This window comes from Lutra lutra, chromosome 18, assembly GCF_902655055.1.
Source record: "Lutra lutra chromosome 18, mLutLut1.2, whole genome shotgun sequence".
NCBI lineage: Eukaryota > Metazoa > Chordata > Mammalia > Carnivora > Mustelidae > Lutra > Lutra lutra.
In genome coordinates this window covers 16,490,876-16,515,205 of record NC_062295.1, presented here as the reverse complement: position 1 = coordinate 16,515,205, position 24,330 = coordinate 16,490,876, and the positions used below count along the sequence as shown (strand labels likewise).

Below are 24,330 nucleotides of genomic sequence, written 5' to 3'. Positions count from 1 at the left end.
TTACAAGATCAGCCTAGTCACTGCAGAAGGGGCCTGCACAGAAATGTGAATATCATTGAGGATCCCTGGGGGCCATCATGAAAGCTTCCAGCAACCACAGTCCATCCTCTGCCTCCAATGACTCATTTTGTTCTCACATTAAAACACCTTCACCGGCTCTCAGTGCTACAAATGTCTCAACCATTTATAGCATCAGCTCAAAGTCCAGGGTCCTGCCATCTAAATCAGGTCCAGATGTTGATGAGGCTCCTGTGGTCTAGTTTCTAGAGATTACCTCTTAGAGCACAATTACTCTATAATGGAAGACACGTGATCAAAAGGGACTTGAAATCTACCATCTTCCACTCTCCCCACAAACCCAACACAAACTAGTGGGATATGCATAACTTAACCACTCCACATACTCTCAGTAAAGTAAGTGGAAGGTAAGAAGAATAAAGCAGTCAAATGAAATTCTGAAATCTACTATTTGGCATTGTCGGTAGTTCTTTGATTAGGACCCAAGACCAGAGAATAATTCTCCAAGGTACTTGACTCCACTTTCTATTCTTGACTCTGACTTCTCAATCATCCTTCCTTCACCATGAAAAGCATCCCATGGTTTCAGCTATTTTTTCTAGCCTGCTTCCTATCTGTAGGAGTTTGGCAGTTCAAAGGCCTCTATTCATTTTTTACTATATCAGTTCTTTTAAAGAAGCTAGGCGTATTTCTTGTAGCACAATTTTATTTAAATTTTGCTCATGCAAGCCACAAAAGCCACTCCCATAAATATATTTGAGATAATCCTTTACCTTTGGCTTCTGTTGAGGTTCCTGCAAACAATGCCCTAAGTCGCTATTGTCCCTAATGTTTGATTAAATGACCCTCTGAGGCACAACCTTAGCTATTCCTCCATCTGAAACAAAGGTCTTAGTCAATATTTTTAATTTTGGTTATAGTTGACACACAACGTTGCATTAGTTTCAGGGCTACAAATTAGTGATTTTACAAGTTTATACATTATGCTGTGTTCACAACAATTATAGCTACCATCTGTTCCATTACATCAGTATTATGAAATCATTGACTATATTCCTTATGCTCTGCTTTTTATTCCCCTGACTTACTCATGACACAACTGGAAGCTAGTATCTTTCTTTCCTCTTCATCTGTTTTCCCCAAACTCCCATCTCCCTGCCCTCTAGAACCATCAATTTGTTCTCTGTATTTACAGTTCTGGTTCTGCGTTTTGTTTATTCACTTTTTAGCCTCCACTTTTGAGTGACATATTGTGAAATATGAGTGAAATATGAGACATATTTGTCTTTCTCAATCTGACTTATTTCATATAGCATAATATATTCTAGGTCCACCCATATTGTGTTAAACAGCACAATCTCATGCTTTCTGTGACTGTGTAATATTCCATTGTGTATATATAACACATTTTCCTTATCCATTCATCCACTAATGGGCACTTAGGTTACTTCCATGTTTTAGGCACAGTAAATGTTGCAATAAACACTGAGGTACACATATCTTAGTGTGTTCATTTTCCCTGGGTAAATGCCCAAGAGTGGAATTATTGGATCATATGGTAATTCTACTTTTAGTTTTCGGAGGAATTTCCATCCTGTTTTCCACAGTGGCTGGACCAATTTACATTCCCACCAACAGTACATGAGGGTTCCCTTTTCTCCACATCCTTGCCAACACCGTTGTTTCTTGTGTTTTTTATTTTAGCCATTCTTACCAGTGTGAGGTAAAATCTCCTTGTGGTTTTGATTTGCATTTCCCTAATGAGTGATGTTGAGCATCTCTTTATGTGTCTGTTGGTCATCTGCTTTGGAAAGATGTCTATTCAGGTCCTCTGCCCATTTTTAAATCAGATTGTTTCTTTTTTGGTGTTGGCTTGTATGATTTTTTACATATTTTGGAATATTAACTCCTTAACAGATTATATCATTTGCAAATATCTTCTCCCATTCTATAGGCTGTTTTGTTTTGTTGATGGTTATATACTCATCTTCAAAATCAGCTGTATTGGCAGGGAGGCTCTGGGTTTCCCAAGGCTGTGGGGTTAGGAGCTCAAACGAAACTTAGGTAGACCTGTGAGAGGCAATACTAGCCAATGCTTAGGTTACTTAAATACTGCATGCCTATAGTTGGTGAAGATAAATTAAGAGATTCAAAAGTCCCCCCTTGATGAATTCCTTGACAGAGGGAAATTCCTTGACAGGCACTTGTGGAAGACGCCATATAGTTTATAGAAAACCTAAATCTATTCTGGAGGAAGGAGAAAGATGTGACTTTTTATTACATACTGAAAAAATTTTATTTTGATCTTTCTTAAAAGAAAGGCCATGACTTTCTATTAGCGTGTGATCTTTTTTCTGGTATTTCTAGTAATAATCATTTACAACAAACTATAAACTAAATTTCAGTTCCATCAGGAAGAAAAAATTTTTGAAATAATACCTTGCACAAATTTTTGATTTGGATACCTGCCACCAAATCAGTAGGCTCTGCTTCAAAATACTTGCTTTCATTTGTTTCATAAAATTGCCTTGTTTCCTTTTTCTCCTCAGGTGTTTCTCCAAACCAGTGAGAGCGCTGAGAAAGGGGGAATAAAAGTGAAATCACTGCAAACGTTTTTGAAAAGTGATGCAACAGAAAATACTTTAGCCTGTTACCTTTTGTACTGAGATGGACTGATGAAAATTTCTTGGGGTTAAATTTTGGAGCTCAATGGCTTAATCTGAATCCCCAAGGCATAAAAGCAGACTACTCTATTAAAATCATAACTGTCCAAGAGGACAAATGCAAATTGCTCTAAAATGAGGTCATAACAAAAACAATTATATCACTCCTTGTCATATCTTCTCTTGCCAATACATAAGCCAATACAAGAAGGGAAAGGACTGAGAATGGAAGGCAAGATATACATGATTCCCATGCATGGGTCAGACTCTAAGACATCTGTACTGAACAAGGATATAAAACATGTGGTGAGTGCCCAGACAGGGGGCATAACTAAACCTCTGCTTTTACTACCCAAAGACCCATACTATATTAATTTCTTTATGCCCAAGTTTAATCGTTTATGAGCTACTTGTCTGTAACTGTGATGGAATACTCAGAATTTTTAAAGTTTGGAGTTATGCGCCATGATCTACACATTATTTATAGTTATATATACTGGGTGCTTTAAAGTGTATTAGGAAAAGGCCAATGAGTGGCCAGAGTCATTAAAATTATTCTTGCACCAGAACTACTGGATCAATTATAGACAGTGCAAAATTAGCTCATGGTGGCTTTTATAGAAATTACAATACTTGTTCATAAGGAGTGACCTCTCTCAGCAACAGAAGCATTAGAACTCACCAGCAAGAAAAAGTTCCATGGCTTGGGCACACCATACTCCCCTGGAAAGACAGCTTCTATATACCAGGCCACAAGGCCATATAAGAAAGCATCAAATAAAAACATTCCCAGTACATGGGTAAAGTCAAAGTTCGCCATTTTGGGTGATGAGAAGATGTTACTCCATTTAATTCCAATTTCTAAGAGATAACAGTTGACATTTAATTTAGGTGCCAACTGACACTAAAACAGTTATTCAACTGCATCATAATTAAAGAGTGAAGGAAAAAGGTGTTAATATTCTACAGAGATTCCTATTATAGTCAAGTTACTTTCTTATACCATTAGAATTTAGGGCATCTGAGCAAGTAATCATGTAAGATGCTTCCTAGTGTGCCAGAAAACAATCAGATGAATAAAACAAAAATAAAATATACTAAGTCAGGAATATAAACATTAGGAAAAATAAGCAAACATATGGGTTAAGACACGGACTCCTTCCTCTCCACCCCTCCTCATGCCAAATGTTCACTGGGAAATATAATTTTAGAAAATCATAATCATTGAAAAGCAGGGATAAATGCTATCCACAGGAGAGAAGACTAGAAGAATTTTTATGTAGATATTGCCCTGATGAAAAAAGGAAGACTAAAAGTTACTAAAAGCAAACCTGTTTTGCTTCCTGTCCTAGCACTAAACAGCAGCCAGGAGCTCCAAATGAGTAGGGAAAGATACGAATAGACTTGAGCAAATTTATGGAGAGAATGTGGAAGCACTCGTGTGCTACCGGTGGTGGTATGAAGTAATATCATTTTTTGAAGGACAGTTTAACAATATTAATCAATTTTAAAATTGTGAATATCTTATGAGAATATCATCAAATTTAGAAGGTAAATACTCACTTTCCATTTCTGCCTTGACTAGGAATTTAGTTCCCAGTGCCATTGCAATATTTGAGCTGAGACAGGAAGCCAGCTTCTGGGTGAATGTCATTTGTGCAAAGTTTGTAGAGACTGTAGCAAATGGAAAGTAAGTGGCAAAATAAATGAAACCTCCAACAGAAACAGCAAAATGTGCTGGAAATAAGAAGGAAATTATAAGGTCAATTAAAGCTACATGCAGAAACCTAAACTACAAATATCTTTGTCTTACTGGAAGAGTGTAATAAAACATGCACAGTGAGAATAGAAATTTCTTTTGTTCACCATTTGCTCACCATTATAAAATGCATGGCACTTAGGAGGTGCTTGAAAGTATTTTCTGAATGAATAAAAGCCTGAAATTAAACATTTCAGTAACAATTTTTTCTGGAATTTATCATTATATAATATAGTAACTATGAATATTATAGTTCTTAATGGAAAATTTACATATTTATTATTCAGCATAAAAATTATAAATGTAAATACTATTATTGACATAATCAGAAAATATCTAGATTGTATTTCCAGATACTATGAAATTCAGTCTATGCCAGGATACTGAGGGAAAAGAAGGATACTTGAATAAACAGAAATACAAAATTGGGTCTCAAAAAAGCAGATATGGTTTAGAATATGAAGATTTCCAAAAACGTGACTCTGATAAAACACTAAAAAGAAAATTTCTGTTAATAAACCAATTAACATCATCAGGAGTTAAAATTCAGCATCTAAGTAAAAATGGTGTATTATAAAGTACAATGTATTATTCCACTATTAGGAATGATTCTTCCTTTCCCTCTCTACCTCACTCTACATACCATATTCACAAACTAGAACACTTTATATACTCATCAATGTGTATTCTTTTTTAAACTTAAAATTAGAAACAGAATGAGAGGGGACAAATAAGAACTAACAAATATATCAGACATACCTGATAAAATGGCATCAAAATATATAATGCAAAAAAATAACAAAATATACAAATGTATAATCATAGCAGAGATTTTAATCATCTTTATCAGAATTAACAAACTTGACCTAATGAAAATATGTCAACTATCCCAAACAACCTCAAAATATACATCTTTTTCAAACATACTGATTTTTAAAAAACTGGAATTGACTAGGTTATAAAGTAAATCTTAACAAATTTCAAAGGAATTACATTAAATTGGCAATCAATAACCAGAAGATATCCAAAAAATTCCATTATGTTGCTTAATTTAAGACACCCATCTTTGAATAATTCTCAATTAAAGAAAATTATAAGGAAAATTATAAAACATTCTAACAACAGGGAAAAGCTTATTCACCAAAATTTGTGTCATGCAGTCAAACCAGTACTAAGAGGGAAACAACTAGCCTTAAATTCATTTATTAAAAGACATAAAACAAACATTCAATATCACAAGTTTTAAAAAATGGCGATAAATACAAAATTTATGGAATGGTAAGAGGATCAGCAAAGCCAAAAGCGGATTCTCTGTAGAGACTAATACTGCAACCAAACCTGTTGTGAAACTGATCAAGAAAAAAAAAGCACAAATTACTTTATAAGAAGTAAAAAAGCATATATCATGACAGACATTAGTAAGGACATTAAGAACATAAAAAACCATATTAAATTAGTGATACTGCACCAATAAATTTCAAAACTAAAAATGTAAGTTAAAGAAAATACAACTTACCAAAACTGAAAGAAAACCTGAATGTCCTAAGGTCATAAAAGAAACTGAATCAATAATTAAAATCTTTCCCAATGCCTTTTCAGCAACTTCTAGCAGATATTCAAAGAAGAAATAATTAGACAACTGCACTGAAATTCTGAGACAGAGAGTAGAGGACAACCTTCCCAAATACTTTTATAAAACTACCATAACTTGATAACAAAATCAACAATGACAGTATAAAAAGGAAATCATAGAGCAATTTAACTCTTGAACATATAGGTAAAAACCTTAAACCAAAAATTAGCAAAATTAATCCAGCAGGAATACAAAGGAAAACATATCCTGGCGAATTTAAATTTATTTCAAGAGTATGAGATTGGTATACTTAAAAATCAGCTTATATAATGTACATTGTTAAGAAAAAAAAGATAATTTTAGCATTTCAATAAATGCAAGTAAAAATTCTAAATAAAACTCTACATCCTTAGTGCAGATAAAATTTTTAGAACAGTAAATGAAAAAAACCTTTTTAACCTGATAAATTATATACCTATATAATTTAAAAGTTTCCAGTCAACTTCATACTCTAAGAAGTTGTTGCTGGACCTCAATTTTAAAGTGGCTATGTAGGGGGATTTTCCCCACACCATCAAGCAAGTGTCCAGGACATTAGCTGGGTGTCATAATGTTCAACTCAATTTTGACACTACTCTTTCCAAGACAGCACCAGATTCCACAGTTTAAGGATTCAGCCCTACCTGGCTATTTCCCTTACCCAAACTTCAGATGCCAGTCACAAGCCTAGGTTATTAACTTTGCTTCTGCTGACTAAAGATCAGAGTTTTCAAGGACTTCCTCCTTGGGCTCAGTCTAGAGAGGAGAAAAGTTAAGATGGTGGCGGTGTAGGGGGACCCTAAGTTTTTCTCATCCCTCAAATACAACTAGATATTCACCAAATCATTCTGAACACCTAAGAAATCAATGGGAGATCTGAGAAAACACATGCTGCAAGTCTACAAGTAGAAAAGCAACCACCATTTGGAAGGTAGAAGGTTCTGAGACTTGAACCCAGTGTGATAGAGCTACAGAGGGGAGGAGGCCTGTTTAAGGAGGCTACCCCAAAGTATTATAACCAGCAGAGCGCAGAATTGGAACTTGTAGAAGTCCACTACAGTGGTGTACATCCTTGGAATGAAGCTAAACCATTTTCTTGCACCTTACACAAAATAAACTCAAATGGATAAAAGACCAAATGCGGGGCGCCTGGGTGGCTCAGTGGGTTAGGCCTCTGCCTTCGGCTCAGGTCATGATCCCAGGGTCCTGGGATCGAGCCCCGCATCGGGCTCTCTGCTCAGCGGGGAGCCTGCTTCTCCCTCTCCCTCTGCCTGCCTCTCTGCCTGCTTGTGATCTTTCTCTGTCAAATAAATAAATAAATCTTAAAAAAAAAAAAAAAAAGACCTAAATGTGAGACAGGAATCCAACACAGTCCTAGAGAAGAACACAGGCTGAAACCTCTTCGACCTTGGCCACAGCAACTTCTTGCTAGATACATCACCAAAGGCAAGGGAAACAAAAGCAAAAATGAATTGTTGGGACTTCATCAGGATAAAAAGCTTTGTGCACAGCAAAGGAAACAATCAACAAAACTAAAAGGCAACCTGCAGAATGGGAGAAGATTTTTACAAATGAAATGTCAGATAAAGAGCTATTTTCCAAAATCTATGAAGAACTTATTAAACTCAACACCCCAAAACCAAAAAATCCAGTTTAGAAATGAGCGTAAGATGTGAACAGATATTTCTGCAAAGAAGACATACAGATGGCTAACGGACATGAAAAAAAATGCTCATGGGCATCATGGAAATACAAATCAAAACCACAATGAGATACCACCTCACACCTGTCAAAATGACTAAAATGAGCAACTCAGGAAACAACAGATGTTGATGAGGATGTGGAGAAGGGGAGCCCTCTCACACTGTTGGTGGAATGCAAACTGGTGCAGCCACTGGGGAAACAGTATGGAGGTTCCTCACAAAAGTTAAAAATAGAAATACCCCATGACCCAGCAATTACACTACTAGGCATTTATCCAAAGGATATAAACAGTGATTCAAAAGAGCACAATGCTTATAGCAGCAATGTCCACGATAGCTACAATATGCATATAACTCAGCCATCAAAAAGAATGTATTCTTGCAATTTGCAACAATACGGATGGAGCTACAGTGTATTATGTTAAATGAAGTGAAGTCATCAGAGAAAGATAAATACCATATGATCTCACTCATATGTGGAATTTAGGATGGAAAACAGGCGGACACATGGAAAGCAGGAAAAGAAAAAATTTTAAAAAGGAGAGAGGGAGGGAAACAAGCATAAGGAACTCTTACTGATAGAGAATAAACTGAGCATTGATGGAGGCAGGTGGGTGGAGGATAGGCTAGATGGGTGATGGGTATTAAAGAGGGCACTTGTGGGGCACCTGGGAGGCTCAGTGGGTTAAAGTCCTGCCTTTGGCTTGGGTTATGATCCCAGGGTCCTGGGATTGAGCCCAGCATCAGGCTCTCTGCTCAGCGGAAAGCCTGCTTCCTCTCCTCTCTCTCTGCCTACTTGTGATCTCCCTCTCTCTGTCAAATAAATAAATTAAATCTTAAAAAAAAAAAAGCGGGCACTTGTGATGATCACCGACTGCTGTTTGTAAGTGATGAATCACTGAAGTCTACTCCAGCAACCAATACTGTATGTTAACTAACAAAATTTAAATAAAAAAAGACAAACAACTCAATGGATTTTCATCCTTAAAAGTAATGATAATAAATATTAATAATAACCAACAAATTACATAACCTAGATGCAACGGACAAAATCTTTGAAATGCAGAACCTACCAATACTAACTTAAGTAGACTCAGAAAATCTGAATGAACCTATAACAAGCAAAGATATTGTATTACTTCCAAAAACCCTTCCAATTAAAAATTGGAAAAAGCAAATTGGAAAAATTGGAAAAATTTAAAAAAGCAAAGTACCAGGGACATCTGGGTGGCTCAGGCCATCAAACTGCTGTCTTTGGCTTGAGTCATGATCTTGGGGTCCTGGGATCAAGCCCTGTGTCGAGATCCCTGCTCAGTGGGGAGCTGCCTCCCACTCTTCCTCCGCCCCTTTCCTCTGACTCATGCTTGCTCTCTCTCAAATAAATAAATGAAGTCTTTTTTTTTTTTTTTAAGCAAAGTACCCAATGGTTTCACTGGTAAATTATATGGAAACTTAGAGAACAATGAACACCAATCCCTCTCGAACTTTCCAAAATATATAAAGGAATGCTTCATAACTCATTCTTTGAGGTCAGAATAACCCAAGTAATAAAGTCAGAGAAAGACATCAAAAGAAAATAAAATTTGTGAGTTACAAATGCAAAAGTCATCAACAAAATCTAGCAAACTGAATACAGCAACATTTTTTAAGGTTTTAGTGTTTAATTCCAGTATAATTAACATTAGTTTCAGGTTTACCATACACTGATTCAACAATTCTATACATTACTCAGTGCTCATCATAATTGTATTCTTAATTCCATTCACCTATTGTGTCCATCCCCAACCACCTCCTCTCTGATAACCTTCAGTTAGTTCCCTATAGTTAAGAGCCTATTTTTGGTTTACCTCTCTCTCCTTTATTTTTTGTCCTTTGTGTCTTAAATTCCACATGTGAGTAAAATCATACGGTATTTGTCTTTGAGTAACTTAGTTCACTTAGCATTATTCTCTCTAGCTCCATCCATGTTGTTGCAAATGGCCAGATTTCATTCTTTTCTATGGCTGAATAATATTCCATGGTATATATAAACCAACTCTTTATCCGTTCATCTATTGATGGACACTTGGAATTTTTCCATAATTTGGCTATTGTTAAAAATGCTATAGCATAGGGGTGCATTTGCCCCTTTGAATTAAGTGTTTTTGTATTTTGGGGGGTAAATACCAGTAGGGGAATTACTGGATCTATTTTTAATTTTTTGAGGAACCTCCACACTGTTATCCACAGTGGCTATACCAGTTTCATTCTCACCAAAAGCACCAACTTTTTCTCCACATCTTCACCAACACTCAATATTTTTGCTTTTGATTTTAACCATTGACAGGTGTGAGGTGATCTCTCACTGTAGTTACGATTTGCATTTCCCTGATGGTCAGCAATGTTGGGCATTTTTCATGTCCGCTGGCCATCTGGATGTCTTCTCTGGAGAAATGTCTCTTCATGCCTTCTGTCCATTCCTTAATTTGATTATCTGTGTTTTAGGTGTTAAGTTGTATATCAGTTTTTTTTTTTAATAGATTTTGGATATTAACTAACCCTTTATTGGGTATGTCATTTTTAAGTATCTTCTCCCATTCTGAAGGTTGCCTTTATTTCCTTAACTGTGCAGGTTTTATTTTGATGTGTTCCCAATAGTTAATTTTTGCTTTTACTTCCCTTGCCTCAGGAGACAGATCAAAAAATATGTCAAAGAAATTATTGTCCGTGGTCTCTTCTAGGATTTTTATGGTTTCAGGCCTCACACTTAGAGACCAAAGACATCTTTAATTCATTTTGAGTTTATTTTTGTGTATAGTATAAGAAAGTGGTCCAGTTTCATTCTTTTGCATGTAATTGTCCAGTTTTCCCAGCATCATTTGTTAAAGCAACTTTTTCACAGTGGATATTCTTTCCTCCTTTGTCAAAGATTAATTTACCATATAATAGTGGGTTTATTTCTGGGTTTTCTATTCTGTTCCATTGATCTACATGTCCAGTATTGTGCCAGTACTATACTGTTTTGATTATTATAGTTTTGCAATATACTTGAGGTCTGGAATTGTGATACCTCCACTTTGCTTTTCTTTTACAAGACTTCTTCAGCTATTCTGGATCTTTTGTGGTTCCATACAAACTTCAGGGTTGTGTGTTCTAGTTTTGTGAAAAATGCTGTTGGTATATTAAGAGGGATTGCATTAAATCTGTAGATTGCATTGGGTAGCATAGACATTTTAACAATATTTGTTCTTCCAATCCATGAGGATGGAATGTTTTCCATTTCTTTGTTCCCTCTTTAATTTTTCTTTTTTAAAAAAATTATTTGTCTTGTTAGTCACCACACAGTACATTATTAGTTTTTGATGTAGTGTTCCATGATTCATTATTTGCGTATAACACCCAGTGCTCCATGCAATCCATGCCCTCCTTTAATACCCATCAGGCTCACTCATCCCCCTACCTTCTACGAACCCTCTGTTTGTTTCCTGGAGTCCATAGTCTCTTATGGTTCATCTCCCACTTTGATTTCCCCCTTCATCTCTCCCTTCCTTCTCCTAATGTCCTTCATGCTATTCATTATGTTCCACAAATAATTGAAACCATATCATTTAATTTCTCTGCTTGACTTATTTCACTTAGCATAATCTCCTCCAGTCCCATCCATGTTGATACAAAAGTTGGATATTCATCCTTTCTGATGGCTGAGTAATATACCATTGTGTATATAGACCACATCTTCTTTATTCATTTGTCTGTTGAAGGGCAAGTTTGGCTATCGTGGACATTGCTGCATATGTTGACATTGTGGCATACTGGGGTGCATATGTCCCTTCTTTTCACTACATCTGTATCTTTGGGGTAAATACCCAGTAGTGCAATTGCTGGGTCACAGGGTAGCTCTATGTTTAATTTTTTGAGGAATCTCCACAATGTTTTCCAAAGGGGGTGTACCAATTTGCATTCCCACCAACAGTGTAAGAGGGCTCCCCTTTCTCCACAACTTCTCCAACATTTGTTGTTTCTTGCCTTGCTGATTTTGGCCATTCTAACTGGTGTCAGGTGGTATCTCAATGTGGTTTTGATATGAATCTCCCTGATGGCTCATGATAATGAACACTTTCCATGTGTCTGTTCACCATTTGTATGTCTTCATTGGAGAAGTGTCTGCTCATGTCTTCTGCCCATTTTTTAAATTGATTATCTGTTTTTTGGGTGTTGGATTTGAGAAGCTTTTTATAGATCTTCGATATCAGCCCTTTGTCTATAGTGTCATTTGCAAATATCCTCTTTAATTTCTTTCATCAATGTTTTATAGTTTACAGAATATAGGTCCTTCACCTTTGTGGTTAAATTCATCCCTAGGCACTTTGTTATTTCTGGGCAAGTGTAAACAGGGTCATCTTCTTAATTTCTCTTTCAGTGAAAGGATCACCTCCAAAGAAATGCACATGAGTGGGAATTTGACATACAGCAGAGTAGGTATTGCAGAGTAGTGAGGAAAAGGTAAACTGTTTATCACATGTTGCTAGGACAACTGCCTAAGCACTTGGGAGAAGAGTCAATTTGCTACATCATATCACACACAAAAGAACACAGGAAGATAATTTTATGATGTTGGAGTAGAAAATTTTTTTCACCGAAATATTTAATATCACAAACTATGAAGGAAAAGATCGGTAAAGGAAATGTTTGGTTGTATTAAAATTAGTAACTATTAGAAGACACACACACACACACACACAAGCTGAAAGCTCCAAACTGGGATAAGTTTTGCTACACATTTGCAACTAGGTAGCAGGAACACATATATAAACTCCTGCAAATCAATAATCATAACAGATATGAATGCACAGATTTTACAGAAAAGGAAATACATCACCCATATTACTAATGAACACAGCTTCATCAGTAAGTGAGAAAATGCAGGTTTGAATTGCCATAAGATAGCATTTCATATCTCCAGTATGGCACAAATAAAAGTTTGATGTAATAAATTTTGATGTAATAAGTATGCAATAATATGGAATAATTGGAATTCTCATCTTCTTCCAGTGGGGCTGTAAATGCACAGAACCACTTTGGAAGTGTTGGATACAGGTAGTCAAGTTGGACATTTACAAACCCTATGACCCAGCAATTCCTTTTCTATGTATGTACCATAGTTAAAGTCTAACACATATAAACTTATAAACTAAAGACACATATAAAAATGCTCTAAATATCGAGTCTGTCATAATTCCAGAAACAGAAAATGAAAGAATCTGCTTTCTGACTATCTCATTTTTCTCTTTAGTATATCACATTCTGCCTTACATTGATTGACACACCACTTTTCTTTACCTGCAGGGTTGGTCGGTCGTATCTGTTTGTTTGGGCTGCTTATAGGTTGTACAGTCCTGTGCCCATTAACTATCAATACTCATGATAATGTACAGAGAAAAATAAAATGAAATAAAAATAAAAGTCATGACTGCTATTGGCATGAGAGCCTTCAAAAAGCAAGGAAACAACTTTCAATTGCCTTTGCTTATTAGATACTGTGCCAGTACAACCCTAACCCTAACCCATTCCAATCTTCCAGTCTTTCAAAAATGTTTAAAAACTAACCTTTATAGGAAGAATTATTAGGTTTATCTCAATCCTATATGGAGTTGGAGTATTTTAATCCCTTTTTCCTATATATACTATGATTCATAAATTTTCATTGCTTTCTGCATGTCCTATCAAGTAATTTTTTGGGCAGATGATATGCACATCTATGAGGTCAATGTCAGCTGTATGGGACATACACTGTATTTCGAATACACAGCAAACACACAATAAAGATCTATTAATGAAGTACACGGGCCCTTTCTTTCAGGCAAGCAATTTTTTTCTTGTTTTCTTTCTCTTTACATACTCCAGATCATCTTCAGATACTGACAGACTTTATTCCCTCCAACAAAATATACAGAAGCCATCCCCATCATTACCACTCCTGCTGGATGGTTAAATCAATACCATATGAAAAGTGGCAGGTAAAGGTTAAAAAGAATACTCATATATGACGTTATTTTGTTTTTCATCCTTTTTCACTTGTATACTATACTAGATTAATTTTCACTGCTCCCTTCATTCCCTTTTATCATTCCATGTGCTTGCAATACTTATCTGTTTAGTTAGAATGTAAACAGAGGCTCCAGATGAGATAGCAAATGAAGGTCTCAGAAGCTTCCAAATATAACCCCCATTGTCTCATTAATTATCTTTTCCAGGAGTTTCAGTCTCACCTTTATTGAAGAACGTGCTAACCATGAAGCTGAAGAATATTGTGGCGATGGCAAAACACAGCAAAAAGACGAAGACAAGAGATGGGTCACTGTGCTGGATGACTGGCACAGGTTCTATCTAACAAAACAATCAGGAAGCCAGTTGAGTCATACTCTATATGGCATCACAGTAAAACAAAAGAGGAGAAATGAAACATCTTTAAACATTTTAATGGTCCTAGTGAAACTAATGACAAACTTCAGGGAGATGAGTAAACAATTCATTAACTACAAAAGGTCCACACATCTAGACTTAGTATGTTTAGTAAGTTTAGTATGCTGAGAGACTAAACAGCTCCTGAATTTCCAGAGTGGTGTCAACAATAGGCACATGTTCACTTCCTGACAACCTGAATCTATTAGGCCCACACCACGTTGCTTGTTTTTCCTCTTGAAGTTTAGCTATATCATACTACAGTGAAATAGACACTTGCCTTGGCAAAGAAAATAATGCACATCAAAAGGATGATAACTGAATACAAAGAGAGGAATGTGAAGAAATAGGCAGCCCACAGCATCCAATTACTGAGTCCTATCATGAGCAGATACTCCTGTGGGAGAGTTCACACAAATCAAACATCATGTAAAACAATACAATTATACAAAATGTATTCACAAAGATTATCTGATTTATTTCTGCCACAATCAAAATTGGTTAAATAAGAAATATTATCATGCCCAATTTATAGAGGAGGAGATTAATGACTTGATTAAAATCACTCAGCTAGTGTGTGGCAATGCTATGAAGCTTATAAGCCTACAGATGATCTCACCAAAAATTTACCCGATATTGCTCAGGTATGAAAAACTCTTAAATAAAACTATAAACTGTTTAGATTAATATCCCCTTTCTTTTTATCATGCCCTCTTCTAGGAGGGATTAAATAACATAAATAGATTTTAATTAAATTATAAAAGATAGAAGCAAACACTAAAACCATGAAGAAAAGTAAGGGGGAAAATTCAGTTTTAGAAATAATCTTTATGAACTATATTCTTCAAAGAAATACTTGTTATTTCAAGTGTTAACAAAAGAACATAAAAAAGTTGAGCATATAACATAGAAAAACATTAAGAAGATTCAAATGAGGGGCGCCTGGGTGGCTCAGCGGGTTAAAGCCTCTGCCTTCAGCTCAGGTCATGATCCCAGTGTCCTGGGATTGAGTCCCGCATCGGGCTCTCTGCTCAGCGGGGAGCCTGCTTCATCCTCTCTCTCTCTGCCTTCCTCTCTGCCTACTTGTGATCTCTGTCTGTCAAATAAATAAAATCTTTAAAAAAAAAAAAAAAGAAGATTCAAATGAGTGGTATGAGCCTTCACAGGCTATTTTAAATATTTCTATTGAATTTCACTGATGGACCAATATTAAGTTCTGTAACTTTAAGCTCTTCTAGGGTAGAGGGCAGAGACTACGCCTATCCATACCTACCTGGCCCATACAAAGAGTTTAATAAATGTTTGTTGAAGGGACAAATGAATGAATGTGAAGATCATTGGAATTTGCATACTTTCCAAAGTTTTAAAAATGGGCAAAGGTCTGCTTTCTTATGCACAGGGGACAGAAATAAGGATAAATGGTTCCTAGCAATCAATGCTACAGCCAGACGTACTTAGCAAGTTTTCATAACCAATGAAAATGACAAATTACATTTAACAAAAGAAGCAAGATTTCTGAGGTGTCTGAGTGGCTCAGTCTGTTGGGCGGCCAACTCTTGGTTTCAGCTCAGGTCATGATCTTGGGGCCTGGGATTGAGTCCCACATCCAGCTTCTTGCCCAGTGGGGAATCTGCTTTAGGATCTCTTTCTACCCTTGCCCTACCCGCTGCTCTCTCTAAAATAAATAAATAAGTCTTTTTAAAAAAGTGTAAAACTTCTACTCTGAAAACTGAAACACTGTTGAGAGCAATTAAAGGAAACCTAACTATAGGAAAGACACATCATTAATAACCCATTAATTCAATATACTATTAGAAGTTCTAGTTTGGGCAATTGGGCAAGAAAGAAATAATGGAGGCAAATCAGAATTACTTGCTTATGACATGATAGGAAACCCAAACAATTTCACCAAAAAAGTTTTCAGAACTAATCAACAATTTCAGTAAAGTTGGAGGATACAAAACCAAAATACAAAAATCTGTTGCAATTCTATTCACTAATAAAGAAATATTAGAAAGAGAAATTTTTAAAAAATCCATTTACAAATGCAGCAAAAAGAATAAGATACCTGGGAATAAATTTAACCAAGGAAGTAAAAGACCTGTACACTGAAAACTCTAAGATACTGAAGAAAGAAACTGAAAACAACACGAACAAATAAACAGGTATACCATGCTTGTGGACTGGAAAAATTAATATTGGTAAAATGTCCATACTCCCCAAAACAATGGACAGATTCAATGCAATCCCCATCAAAATTCCAATGTCATTTTTCACAGAAATAGAATAATCCTAAAAAAAAATTTTTATTTGAAAGAGAGAGAAGGATCACAAGTAGGGAGAGAGGCAGGTAGAGAGAGGGGGAAGCAGGCTCCCCGCTGAGCAGAGAGCCTGATGCGGGGCTCAATCCCAGGACTGTGAGATCATGAGTTGAGCTGAAGGCAGAGGCTTAACCCACTGAGCCACCCAGGTGCCCCTAACAATCCTAAAATTTATAAGGAACCACAAAATACCCCAAATAGGCAAAGCAATCTTCAGAAAGAAGAAAAAAGCTGGAACATTCCACTTTCTGATTTCAAACTATATTACAAATCTATAGTAATCAAAACAGTACAGTACTGTCATTAAAACAGACATTAAGACAGACATTAAAACATTGAGCAATGCAAAGGAATAGAGAGCACAGAGATAAACTCACACATATATGGCCAATTAATTTATGACAAAGAAGTAAAAAATACACAATGGAAGAAGGACAATTTAGAAAAAAATATATATATAAGGCATCCAAGTTGATGAGACAATGTTACATGCAAACCAGATTCCACACTTAAAAAGAGTTAATAAATGTCTCCTCAAAGTAGAAGAATACAAAGTCAACAAACAAAGATCAGTTGAACTTCTATACACTACCAATAAGCAATCTAAAATGGAAATTAAGAAAACAATTCCATTTACAAGAACATCAAAATGAGTAAAATATGGGGTGCTGGGGCGCCTGGGTGGATCGGTGGTTAAGCGTCTGCCTTTGACTAAGGTCATGATCCCAGGATCCTTGGATTGAGTCCACATTGGGCTCCCAGCTCAGGGGGAAGCCTGCTTTTCCCTTTCCCAATCCCCCTGTTTGTGTTCCCTCTCTTGCTGTGTCTCTGTTAAATAAATAAATAAATAATCTTTAAAAAAAATATGGGGTGCCTCGGTGGCTCGATAGTTAAGTGTCTGCCTTCAACTCATATCATGATCCAGGAGTCCCAGGATCAAGTCCTCAGGATCGAGTTGCAAATGGGGCTCTCTGCTCAGCAGGGAGTCTGCCCATCCCTTTGCTCTTTACCCTGCTGGTGGTCTCTCTCTCTCAAATAAAAAAATAAAATCTTTAAAAAAGAGTAAAATATTTAGGAATAAACTCAACCAAGGAGGTAAAAGACTTACAATTAAAACAATGAAAAGTGAAAGATCTCTACATTTTTGAGGCCACTGCGGTCCCATAAATTTTAAAAAATTAGAAAATTAGATAAAATTAGAAAAAAACTTTGGTGAAATGTAGAGCAAACAGAATTTTCATACATTGCTAATGGATGTGAAAATCGGCAAAATTTTACTGGCAAACTTTAGCACTATATACTGAAATTAAATATGCATAATCTAACATGCAGCAAAAACATATGTAAAATATTCATAGAAGAATTACTTATAATATCCTAACTCCAAACCCTAAAGGAAAATAGATAAATTGTGATAGTCATACTATGGACTCTTAAAACTCATATATCTCAATGAATATAAATGAACTACAGCTACATATTTAGCTGAAGGAATCACAGACACAACATAATACAATGCATGATTCCATTTATCAAGGTCAAGGCAGACAAAACTAACTCATAAAATTAGAAATCAGGTTAGTGTGTACTTTGGGGAAAATGTTTGGAGGCATACCCAAGAAGACTTCTAGAGTGTTAGCAGTATTTTATTTCTTACGGGGGTCACGATAAAATGGGCATACTTTCTTCATGAAAGTTTGAATGCTAGTATCTCCTCAAAATTCCTAAGTTGAAAACCTAGTCCCCTGTGTGACGGCACACAGATAATTAAGTGATGAGGACTGAGCCCTCATGAATCCTCATGAATTATAAAGGAGACCCCAGAGAGCTCACATTTCTTCTGTTACATGGGAAGACAGTGATCAATGAGGTGCCATCTACAAACTGCAGAGCAGTTTCTCATCAGACATTCTTAATCTACTGGCACCTTGTTCTTGGACTTTCCAGGCCGCAGAACTGAGACAAATAAGTTTCTATTGCTTATAAGCAATATAGTTTACGATATTTTTGTTACAGTAGCCTGAATGGATTAAAATATATATACTTCCATGGGGCGCCTGAGTGGCTCAGTGGGTTAAAGCCTCTGCCTTCAGCTCAGGTCATGATCCCAGGATCCTGGGATCGAGCCCCGCATCAGGCTCTCTACTCGGTGGGGAGCCTGCTTCCTCCTCTCTCTCTGCCTGCCTCTCTGCCTACTTGTGATCTCTGTCTGTCAAATAAATAAATAAAATCTTTAAATATATATATATATATATATATATATATATATATATATATATATATATACACTTCTGATTTGGGCACTTTTCTGTGTGTATGTATGTTATACTTCAATGAAAATATTTTAAAAATGAAATATAAGTGTTCTCTAGTTTCTAGAGTACACATCCTTTACCTCTTTCATTAGGTTTATTCCTAGGTATCTTATGGTCTTTATGCAATTGTAAATGGGATAAACACCTTAATTTCTCTTTCTTCAGACACACTGTTCAGGGTATAGAAATGGGACTGATTTCTGTGCATTAGTTTTGTATCCTGCCACGTTGCTGAATAAACATTGTTAAAATGTCTATGCTGCCCAGAGCAATCTATACATTCAGTGCAATCCCTATCAAAATAACATCTATATTTTTCACAGAGTTGGAACAAACAATTCTAAAATTTGTATGGAACCAGAAAAGACCCTGAATTGCTAGGGGAATGGTGAAAAAGAAAACCAAAGCTGGAGGCATCACAATTCTGGACTTCAAGCTCAATTACAAAGCTGTAATTATTAAGACAGTATGGTTCTGGCACAAAAACAGACATACAGACCAATAGAACAGAATAGAGACTCCAGAAATTGACCCTCAACTCTATGGTCAACTGATCTTTGACAAACCAGGAAAGAATATCCAGTGGAAAAGACGGTCTCTTCAATATATGATGCTGGGAAAACAGGACAGCCACATGCAGAAGAATGAAACTGCATCATTCTCTTACACCATACACAAAGATAAACTCATAATGGATGAAAGACCTCAATGTGAGACAGAAATCCATCAAAATCCTAGAGGAGAACATAGGCAGTAACCTCTTCAACCTTGGCCACAGCAACTTCTTCCAAGACACATCTTCAGAGGCAAGGGAACCAAAAACAAAAAATGAACTTTTAGGACTTCATCAAGATGAAAAGCTTCTGCACAGCAAAGGAAACAGTCAGTAAAACTAAAAGGCAACCTATAGGAATGGGAGAAGATATTTGTAAACAACATTACAGATAAAGGGCTGATATCCAAGGCCTATAAAGAACTTCCCAAACTCAACACTCAAAAAACAAATAATCCAGTCAAAAAATGGGCAGAAGACATGAACAGACACTTCTCCAAAGAAGACAGAAATGTGGCTAACCGACACATGGGAAAAAATGCTCCACATCACTTGCTGTCAGGGAATTGCAATTCAAAACCATAATGAGGTATCACGTTACACCAGTTAGAATGGACAAAATTAACCAAATAGGAAACAACTATTGGCAAGGATATGGAGAAAGGAGAACCCTCTTACACTGCTGGTGGGAATGCAAGCTGGTACAGTCACTTTGGAAAACAGTATGGAGGTTCCTCAAGAAGTTAAAAACAGGGGCGCCTGGGTGGCTCAGTGGGTTAAAGCCTCTGCCTTCGGCTCAGGTCATGATCCCAGGGTCCTGGGATCGAGCCCCGCATAGGGCTCTCTGTTCAAAGGGGAACCTACTTCCCCTTCTCTCTGCCTGCCTCTCTGCCTACTTGTGATCTCTGTCAAATAAATAAATAAAATCTTAAAAAAAAAAAGTTAAAAACATGCAACTAATGAATCACTGAACATGACATCAAAAAGTAATGTCATCCATACTGTCACAAATGGCGAGATCTCTTTTTTTATGGCTAATATTCATTGTAGCTATATGCAACATCTTCTTTATTCATTCATCTATAGATGGACTACAAACAAATTAACAAAAACAAAGACATCTCTATAAATACAGAGAACTGCTGGGTGCCAGAGAGGAGAGTGGGGGGCATGGGCAAAATCGGTGAAGGGGAGTGGGAGTTACCAGCTTCCGGTTATCAAATGAATAAGTAATAGGGATGAGAGGTACAGCATAGGAAATATAGTCAGAGGTAATGTAATAGTGTTTCATGTTGACAGATGGTAGTTACACCTGTCCTAAGCATAGCATAATGTGCAAATGTGTCCAATGCTGTACAGATGAAACTAATGTAACACTGTGTGTCAACAATATTTCCATAAAAAATTTCTTCTTCAATCACAGAATTATAGAATCTTGGAATTGATTTGTATCTAACACAGCTCCACAAATCCAGTAGATTATTTCTTTGTAGTTCTCCTTATTCCAGAGATGTCTGACAGCATTTGGCATTTAAATTATATTTGTAAACAATCACAACAAAACAAGGAGTAGGCAGAGGCCAAATATTAGAAAATGTATATGCGTAAGTGGAATTTATTTAGGAGAGAACAAAGATAAATACAACCTTAAAATCTATTTATAGCCATCTGTGTTATAGGACAATAACCCTGGCAACAATGTACAAGGTAGGTTCAGAGGAAAGCTGAAGGGTAAGGAGATGTGTGAAAAGAGCCCAGAGTGAGAAGAGGTGATGGTGAGAAACAACGTGAGGCTGATCTGTGAAGTGGTGCAGCCACTAAGAGAGGAAAGAGAGAAAAATGACATGATTTAAGACTACACAAGGAGACAAGTGAAATGGAGAGATGACTGATGTTAACAGCCACATCTAATGGCTGTTGAACACTCACTATGTACCTGACAATGTACCAAACACTCAACTGCTATTTCCTCCTTTCCATCTCACAACATCAGGCCCAGCTGTTTTGATGGTGGTAATTTTTTATACAATATCTAGCTTACTATCATGACAGCCCTCCAAATTGGTTGTTATTATTATACTCAATTTATAGTTGAGAAAAAAGGCTAGAAAATTTATATGACATGTCAGAGTCAAAAAATAATAGAGATAGGATTCAAATCTATGATTTATCAGAGTTCCTGAAACAAATTAGGCAATAAATCAATTATATATAATTATATAAATCATTTCTCCCCCTCTATTTATAATATTATTGTATATCATACATGTCAAATATGTAATAATAATGTATTACTTATAATTATATATGCTAATAATCATATATTACTTATAAATTAATCATTGGTTAAATGACTGTATTTTGAACTGCAAAGTCTCTGGCCATAACACAACATGGTTCCTACCAAGACATACAAATTCTGAAGGGGACAATAAGAGGTCATTTAGAAAAAAAAAACTCAGGAAAACTAATCATAGAATTACATAATCTTGAAATTTACTTGTATCTAAATTCATCAAGACAATTCTATTAGTCCAGTTGATTAAGTCTTTGCAACCCAGCTATTCCAGAGAGATTTTAGAGCATTTGGCATTTAAATTCTATTTGTAATAACCTTGTGAATTAGTCTTCTAGAAATAAAACCAAAGAACTCCAATAAAAACAAAATTCTAGAAAATTGCCAAGAGAAATCAGTGTTCACTTTCTGGCTGCTACTGAAACAGGACCATCTACCAGGGCTGAGTGGGTAGAAATAATCCAGCCTCCAATTTATGCTACAGACCCAGCTTTTTCTCCAGAAGCTCTATTTACCACAAGAAAAGCAGAGTTACCTTCAATCGCTTTTCCTTTTCCCACACAATAGACTGAATGAGGGTAAGATGATTCATAGAGAAGATAAATAAGATTACTAAAGGGATGACAATACCAAAAAAGGTAAAGAAGTAATCATGAGAATATTCTGGATATGGAAATCTTTGAACAAAGACAGTGACATCTTGGAATAGCTTTTGTGTAGCTGTGTGGTTATAATATTTCATGATGGCCTGATCCACGGCATGCTGCATTGCCAGAAACCCTTCAGTGATGTACCCTAAATGACAAAACAAGGATTGCTAAGTACAACAGAACAAGAAATAGCTGAAGTGAACAAAGAAAAATGTAACTAAAGTATGTCAGAAACAACAAATTTAATTATCGTGAAGAGGCTCCTGTTAAAATAGTCTAAATTTCACAGCTATTACGGTTTCCCCACCAAATACATAATAAATATTTTCTATTATTTAAATTTTTATTTACTTGAGTATGTTTGAGGCACAATGTTACATTAGTTTCAGGTGTACAATGTCGTGATTTAATATGTGTATATATTATGCTGTGCTCACCACAATTGTGGATAACATCTGTCACCATACAATGCTATTACAATACAATTAACTATATTCCTTGTGCTTTGCCTTTTATTCCCATTCCTTAACTGGAAGCCTGTATCTCCCATTCCCCTTCTCGCACTTTGCCTATCCCTCCCTTTGGCAATCATCAGCTTGTTCTCTGTATTTGTAGGTCTGATTCCGCTTTTTGTTTGCTCATTTGTGGTTTTTTTTAGATTCTTTTTAAAAGGATCCTAATTCCCAGCTTCCCAGAAAGTAAGATATTGTGTGAAATTACAGAGCTGCTTTCTGCAATTTCAATAAACCGGATGAGAATTGAATAAACTATAGCATAGGAAAAGACTTTAATTCTGTACCCTTGATATTTAAAAAATTAAGTGAAGTTCATACTGAGTGAGTTACATGAGCTGATGTCCACTAAAGAAGAGCTACTCAGCGTGGTCCTTGGATATGTGGGAATATGCAAATAGCTACTTACTGTTACACAAGTTTAGTATAAAAATGAGCAAACACTTAAAAACTTTTATTAAGATTTGGCAATGCTATGACATCTAAAAACTGAATTTTCTGTTCATCAACATAACTTCCTTATAGATTTTGAATGTGGATCTGTGTCACATTTTCTCCCTTCTGGGTCCCACCTTACTCTTTTAATAGAGTTCTTCACATAGGCTAAAATATTTAATTTTAATGAAGTTCAATCTGTCAATTTTTCCTTTTATAGTAATACCTTTTCTGTCTTAATGAATCACTGCTGGCCCCAAATTCATGAAGATACTCTCATAAATTTTGTTATGGAATTTTATGATTTTAGTTTTTATGTTTATGATCATCATGTTTTTAACTAATGTGTAAATATGGGTTAGTGATCAAGATTCATTCTTTCCATCCACATACCATGTTATTCCATCACAATCTGTTCAAAAGATTTCGTTTTCCTTGTGAATTATACTGGTGCCTTCATGAAAAAAAATCCAACTATTTTATGTATATATGTATATATGTATATGAGTCTATTTCCAGATACCTCATTCTTTTCATTTGTATTTGTTCGTCATTACACCTACATGGCAATGTCTTAATTATGTAGATTTTTAATAAGTCTTGAATGTTCTTTGACACTGACATTCCTTTACAAGATTTTTAAAAAACTAATCTAGATCCTTTGTATTTCCATATAAATTTTAGATTAAGCCTGCCATTTTTTTCCAAAAAGACTGCTGGGATTCTGACTTTCACTATATTGCTAGTACAGATCAATTCAGGGAAAAGCTACATCTTAACAATTTTGAGTAACCCAACCAATGAGATTTAGATATATCATCACTTGTTTAGGTGTTTAAAGTTTTCTCTCAGAAATGTTTTGCTGTTTTGGGTATAGATTTATAATTTATTATTGTATAGTACATCTTGGGTAAATTAATACATTATATGTATTATAAATTACATTGTATAAATTATATGTATTATAAATTATTAAATTATATTGCTAAATTAATACATTTTATGTGGTACTTTTTTGTGGATCTCCTCACAAGCACCTACATAAAATGATT

General features: G+C 35.7%; 1 protein-coding gene across 2 annotated transcripts in view; it reads right to left on the bottom strand.

The window, feature by feature from the left end:
- The window catches only part of LOC125090540 (phospholipid-transporting ATPase ABCA3-like), a 127,559-nt gene that overhangs the window by 82,839 nt on the left and 20,390 nt on the right, over positions 1–24,330 (bottom strand). For both annotated transcript variants that reach the window (XM_047713302.1, XM_047713303.1), the window contains exons 6-11: positions 22,217–22,476; positions 14,477–14,593; positions 14,004–14,121; positions 4,245–4,418; positions 3,364–3,542; positions 2,458–2,592 (exon numbers count right to left, since the gene is read on the bottom strand). In XM_047713302.1, coding sequence (XP_047569258.1) covers positions 2,458–2,592; positions 3,364–3,542; positions 4,245–4,418; positions 14,004–14,121; positions 14,477–14,593; positions 22,217–22,476 — 983 coding nt within the window. The remainder of the gene's footprint in view (positions 1–2,457; positions 2,593–3,363; positions 3,543–4,244; positions 4,419–14,003; positions 14,122–14,476; positions 14,594–22,216; positions 22,477–24,330) is intronic.